The sequence below is a fragment of the Etheostoma spectabile genome, unplaced genomic scaffold (assembly GCF_008692095.1).
Source record: "Etheostoma spectabile isolate EspeVRDwgs_2016 unplaced genomic scaffold, UIUC_Espe_1.0 scaffold273, whole genome shotgun sequence".
In the NCBI taxonomy this organism is placed as follows: Eukaryota; Metazoa; Chordata; class Actinopteri; order Perciformes; family Percidae; genus Etheostoma; species Etheostoma spectabile.
In genome coordinates, this window is record NW_022605577.1 from 764495 (window position 1) to 770862 (window position 6368).

General features: G+C 40.0%; 2 protein-coding genes across 9 annotated transcripts in view; one reads left to right on the forward strand and one right to left on the reverse strand.

Annotated features, from left to right (window-relative positions):
* The window catches only part of gpr137 (G protein-coupled receptor 137), a 9784-nt gene extending 5947 nt beyond the window's left edge, over window positions 1-3837 (reverse strand). The window contains exons 1-4 of one of the 3 annotated variants that reach the window (XM_032510875.1): window positions 3637-3715; window positions 1172-1279; window positions 618-1096; window positions 353-402 (exon numbers count right to left, since the gene is read on the reverse strand). In XM_032510875.1, the coding sequence (XP_032366766.1) occupies window positions 353-402; window positions 618-998 (431 nt within the window). In that variant the 5' untranslated portion in view covers window positions 999-1096; window positions 1172-1279; window positions 3637-3715. Of the gene's footprint in view, window positions 1-352; window positions 403-617; window positions 1101-1171; window positions 1280-3636 lie in introns of all 3 variants that reach the window. The other 2 variants (XM_032510874.1, XM_032510877.1) reach the window with 2 other exon arrangements.
* pld7 (phospholipase D family, member 7) overlaps window positions 3623-6368 on the forward strand; it is a 23920-nt gene continuing 21174 nt past the window's right edge. For 2 of the 6 annotated variants that reach the window (XM_032510852.1, XM_032510855.1), the window contains exons 1-2: window positions 3906-4220; window positions 4744-4851. In XM_032510852.1, the coding sequence (XP_032366743.1) occupies window positions 4074-4220; window positions 4744-4851 (255 nt within the window). In that variant the 5' untranslated portion in view covers window positions 3906-4073. Of the gene's footprint in view, window positions 3870-3905; window positions 4221-4277; window positions 4534-4743; window positions 4852-6368 lie in introns of those variants that run through there. The other 4 variants (XM_032510853.1, XM_032510857.1, XM_032510854.1 and 1 more) reach the window with 4 other exon arrangements.

Genomic DNA, 6368 nt, shown 5'->3' on the forward strand with positions numbered 1-6368 from the left:
TCCTTTGAACAAAAACACATTAACAAAAAAATAATCAGTGCGTTTTCAACAGGGACGTTGTAGAGCGCCCTCTGGTGGACAAACTATGCTACGCTAATGCTCATAACATGGTTGACAGCCCGTTTTTATTTTTTAAATATGTATTCATAAAAATCTTTTATTTTATTTTTATTTTTTTAATCGGCCATTATAAATCCAGAGACCGATACATTGGGAAATGCTTAATATCGGCCGATATTAGGCATTTCCCAATGTATCGGCCGGGCTCTAACCAGCGTAACGGTATTAACTAAAATTTTGTATTTATTAATTGATACTTTTTTCTTAGTCTTTGCTGTAGAGTAACACTTACAGTCCTCTGTCCACGTCTGAGCTACACGACTCCCTCACTTTGAGTAAGACCTGTGGTACAGGAGGGAAATGAGCAACAGGGTAAACAACCACATCTGACATTAAGAATGTAACTGTAAGCATAAGAAGCTGCTCCACGATGTTTCATTTCAATAGCTGTTTGACAGAGAGAAAGTAAAAGGAATTCCCCCGCTTAAGATTATGTGAAGACACTCTGTTTTACTTTCACTTCAAGACAATGTCCCATTGTCTCCCCATTGCCTCACCTGAGTGAAATACAGGTTAATGAGGCTGAGAGTGAAGAACTGCAGACAGACAGGGAAGCAGTACAGCAGCCAGTAGACTGCAACAGGTAGGTGGTTGGCCTCCAGAGCGTTATAGAAGTAAAAGGAGAAAAGGGTGGTGCGGAGGGCAGCCCAGAGCAGGCAGAGGAACAGGAAGACGCTCTGGTAGCTCCATCTTTTGTGTCTGTAGAGGTAGAGGAGCCAGAGCTGTGCGTACACCACCAGGAACAGCGCGGCGTACAGAGCGGTGTAGAGGATGGTGAAGCCGAGCTCGACGGACGGGGCGACAGCTGGATGCAGGGGGATCGGGACCGGCAGGTCGGAGGAGTTGGGAGGAGGGGCAGCTGTGAGTGGAGCTTCCATTGGGAGTACTGCCGGGACAAAACTAAGTGTCCATCATCGTAGAGAAACTGCCAGACCGTCTCCTCTCAGCCCCATCCGTTCACATATGAGACCTGAAACTAAATGATGAGACATCAGCAGGGCACGAGCACAACACTGAGCAAGAGATGGACAATATGGAGGAAAATGTATACCTTCAAAACATTAATATGTTTGGATTAGGGCTGGGCAATATATTAGATTAGATTATACTTTATTCATCCAACGACGGGGAAATGTTGTTGTTACAGCAGCAGCATTTTCTTCGATAACAGCAAAAAACAAAAAACACACAAACAAGTAAACACACAAGAAATACAGGCAAACAATAGACAATGATAATATGGTAGACTGAAAGTGAGCAAAATGGCGTCAAATAAAGGTATTTTAAAGTGCGGTTGCCATGATACAAGAAACAATATTGCAGTGTAAGTGACGTTAAAATTAAATTGAATGTGTAATTAATGAAGCAAGAGTCGGTAGCATAATTATAAAATTATATTAACCTGTGACCATAAATATTGAAAAGTACTTGTAATAAAATAATATAAATACCGATATTGTATTGATTTAGTCTCATATCTAATATGCAATATCGATACAACATATGAGACTAAATCGTCTAAGTCGTCTTAGATTTTGGATATAACATAATATGCTACGTGTTGTCTATTCCTGGTTTTGACCTTGCAACACAACTTTGCCTCCCCCCCCCCCTCTCCTCCTCAAAAGCTTCAGACTCAGAAATGGCACATATAAGGACAGCTCGTTGTGGGACTGGTTCTAGTGGCTGGAACTCTGCACCAAGGCTGAATTTTGGGAAAGAGACTTCAGATACAGTATTAGGGGACCACTAAAGTCTATATAAAAGAGACTTCAGATACAGTATTAGGGGACCACTAAAGTCTATATAAAAGAGACTTCAGATACAGTATTAGGGACCACTATGGTCTATATAAAAGAGACTTCATATACAGATAGGGACCACTAAGTCTATACAAAGAGACTTCAGATACAGTATTAGGGACCACTATGGCTAATAAAAAGAGAATTCAGTACAGTATTGGGACCACTATGGTCTTATAAAGAGACTTCAGATACAGTATAGGGACCACTAGGTCTATATAAAGAGACTTCATACAGTATTAGGGACCACTAAGGTCTATATAAAGAGACTTCAGATACAGTATAGGGGACCACTAAGGTCATATAAAAGAGACTTCAGATACAGTATTAGGGGACCACTAAGGTCTATATAAAGAGACTTCAGATACAGTATAGGGACCACTAAGGTCTAATAAAAGAGACTTCAGATACAGTATTAGGGGACCACTAAGGTCTATATAAAGAGACTCAGATAAAGTATTAGGGGACCACTAAGGTCTATATAAAAGAGAATCAGATACAGTATATGGACCACTAAGGTCTATTAAAAAGAGACTTCCGATACAGTATTAGGGGACCAATTAGGTCATATAAAAGAGACTTCAGATACAGTATTAGGGGACCACTAAGGGGTATAATAAAGAGACTTCAGTACAGTATAGGGGAACACTAGGTCTAATAAAAGAGACTTCAGATACAGTATTAGGGGACCACTAAGGTCTATATAAAAGCATCCGAAGAGCACCATGTCACGGGACCTTTAACATTCTTGCCGATGGTTATTTGAAGTGTTAATAGTTACTTGATTCCAAAAAATGTGCTATGTCATGAAATTATATCAACCTACGACAATCTCATTATTTTGTCCTAAAATTGTCTGAAATTATCAGTAGTCATTGTAAAAAAAAAAAAAAATTATATAGCCACATCACAAATTATGGGTTTGCATGAATATCAGGTGATATTACAGGTAAATATTATGATATCTAAATCAAAAATATCCAGGGCCATACTCTAAATGTAATAGATTCATAGTAGGGTTTATATATGGCAAATCCTATGTGAAGTTGACCAGCTGCTATTCTTCATACAGGACTGGATTGTAAAGGTAAATCAAAACAGTTACTTGTGTAACATTATTATTGACACTGTAACAACAATCCCATAACGTTATCTATGGTATTTACATACTTTCCCAACTGTGTCAAACTTTACAGTGATTTAAACTATAGACAGTGACCTTATTATGTGACAATATAAAAGTCACATTATGGGGGCTGGCAGTCCCATCCCTTAACAATATTAATTTAACAGTTCACCAGCTACAACAACTCAACGATTAATATCTCTCATTTTCGACATTAACCTCAACATTTCAAACATCGGTAATGTAGCTAATATTTGTAATACATTTTATTGAAAGCGCCTTTAATGACACCCAAGGTTGTGGGACTATTTGATTTCATTATAATGTAACGTTACAGGTTTTCATGTGCCCCATTGACATTTTTCAGTGACCTTTGAAACTCAGTATCCCAGCAGGCTAATGTCTTTACTCGGGTCTTTGGAACATAAACAACAACTGTGTTCCACTTAGGCTGCTCAACAACGGATACGCTAACCGAAACTAACTGTGTATGAATGTCACTCATTTCGTTCTGTCGCTCAGTTATGCTTTGTCTTTTCACAAAAAAACATTAAATGTATAGCTACTCATTTAACGATAATAACAGACCTTTTTAAGTGAAAACCCAAGAAGCTCGAGGATAAGCAGCAAGCGACGGTAATCCCTTGTTGTTTCCGTGTTGTGTGGGATGATCTGCGTAACGTCTGATAGGTGGAGCCGCTCGATAGGCGGAGCCACTGTTTTCAATACCAACCGCCAATCAGCGACAACAGGAAATCGCGGTTTCTTCAAATGGTTGTTTATTTCTGAAGAAAGACGGCGCCTTCAAATAGGATTTAACGGTAAGGTTGCTTAAAGTCAGTCTGGAAGATGTTTGGATAACCCTAGAAGATGTTTAATGAAACTTTTATTTGCCATAACTCAAAATTAAAGTTAGCCAGAGTGTGTTTTCATTAGACAAACGTAACCACTCTTTAACGTTAGCTACGTTCCGTCCGTTAATCTCGTGTCACGAAGGAGCTGCTGCATTGTTAAAGTAGTCCAAGATGCCGGTGGTACTGCGATCCAGAAAACCGATCCTCCTCAGTCAGGCACGTGAGGAGAGTGACTCGAGTGAGCTCGAGTTTCTAGACACAACAACGGTAAAGCCGAGGAGAAGGACGACCCGCCTGCTCAGGAGAACTACGTACGAGGTGGGTACTAGCTACTACTCAGCTTTTCCGCCTCGACTTCCTCCGCTGCTGAAAACTTCACAGTCGGCCACGTAGCTTGCTCGTTAACGCCAACGACAGCAACGTTTGCTGGTTAACCCGGGAGAAATACTCAAGGAAGGATTATATAGACACCAGCCTGCCTTAAACGGTCTTATATTTACTGGTTTTACCACTTTAACGTATATTTGACTAGCTGGTTAGCAAAACCGTTAAGAGCTAATAATAACCGCATTGCGAGCGTAAACCCCTCCGCCCAGCCAGAACTTACTACCTGACAAGTTACTGCATCATGGTAAGTTTTTTCTTCACGCTGACTGTGTTTTTATGTGAAGAAGATGACCTAACGGTGCCCGTAAATTCATTTTTTTTCCTTCACTGTTGCCTGTGGCCTTTTGTAGATTGAAATACAACCGCTGCACGTGAAATCTTATATTGTGGAAAATGTCTGAAGCTTTGTTAGATGCCTTGTTAACTGTAAATATAACCGATCTTGTCCCATCAGGAGTCAGATGAGTCCGACTCTGAGTCCGTCCAAGTGATGGAGACACGTCAAAGTCCCGCTGCAGAACTGGAGGAGGAAACTGCTGAGGAGGCTGGTGCAACGTTAACGGTAGTCAATAATTCACCTCACATGAAGCCTAAACAAACACACCTCTTGCTGTTAGATGTTTTGTACAGGCCGGGGAACCATAGCTACATAGAATGCCCTGGGAGTGGCACAGCTATTTCCACAGCCATGCTGGGAGATAAATGGTGCTCTGTGTTGGTGCAGCAGCATGTCATCATCATCACCATCAGCAGAAAATATTGGCAGGCTTGTGCAGAAGTGTAATCTCATTTAGCCTGTTCTGGAGCAGTAAAGCTGATTTATATTTTCAACCTGTAAGTAAGTTATTTACATCTCTAAAAGGAGAGCTGTATGATAAAATCTATTAATATGCATAATATTTCACAATTAACTTTATCATCGATGATAATAGTAACAATAAAGATAAGAGCGACATTTGAACAGTGCACTTAAATAGAAATACATTTATTGTGCAATATTGGACTCTCAATAAATCAGCCAGTCAGTCTTTGTTTAAAAGCACATATAAAAATGGTTTGCTTCAGTGAAATTTATAAAATGGAGCTCAGAGCTAGACTTACATATGAGCCAGCATTAGCATACTGCAGGTATATCAGTGTCAGTGTGCACTAAAGGCTGGCAGATAATTAACTAGACATTGCAGCATGTACAGTACTGCCAAAATATGTTTCAGGTAACTTGTTTAAATGACATTGTTTGGTATGTTTCTTTACATCATTTATTTGTCCTGTTCGGTATATATCATGGGCATAATGTAACTTTAAAGGATCACTATCAAAACAAATTATCTTATGTTATGCATCTATGAACGAAAGATTATTGGCTGATATCAACATTTGCTTTTGGCCTTCAGTCGTGTCTTCACTTTCAGTTGCCTAGCAGACATGTTGTCCTGGCATAGGCCCTGTTTACACGTACGGCGACATTTCTCTTCGTTTGTACCCTTCGTTTACACGCCAACGGAGAATTTGCCTCTGAAAACGAGACTTTCTAAAAACTCTGGCCAAAGTGGAGATTTTTGAAATCTTAGTTTGCACGTTTACATGTAAACTGAGACAAACGGAGGTTTGAGGAAGAGAAGAGAGAGAAAGGGATTTGTTGCTTCTATTTTCGGGATTCTGATTGGCTAACATGGCCTTGGTTTGGCGTGCTCTTGGCAGCATTGACGGCATATATACACGGGTACATGTAAATGAACACTTTCCTGAAAACTGACAGCTGTGCACAATGTTATTTTTGAAAACGGAGTGGTTGTCCGTTTATGAAAATAGCCTCCCACGTGTAAATGTTGTCATAGTAGGAAAAGCACAGGTGGCTCTGCTCTATTTAATTGTCCCAGGAAGCCATGATGGTGGCAGAGCATGCACGATACCAGGACCCTACAACAGAAGTAGCTCGGTGGATTCTACCATTAATCATTTACTACAGGGGTTTTCCTACTGGGACTTGTAAAAATGTCTTTGTCGTCACACAATAAGAGGAAAATATTAGGAAAAGAAAACTTTTAACCCTTGGTCTTCCCGTCAAAATTGAAAATC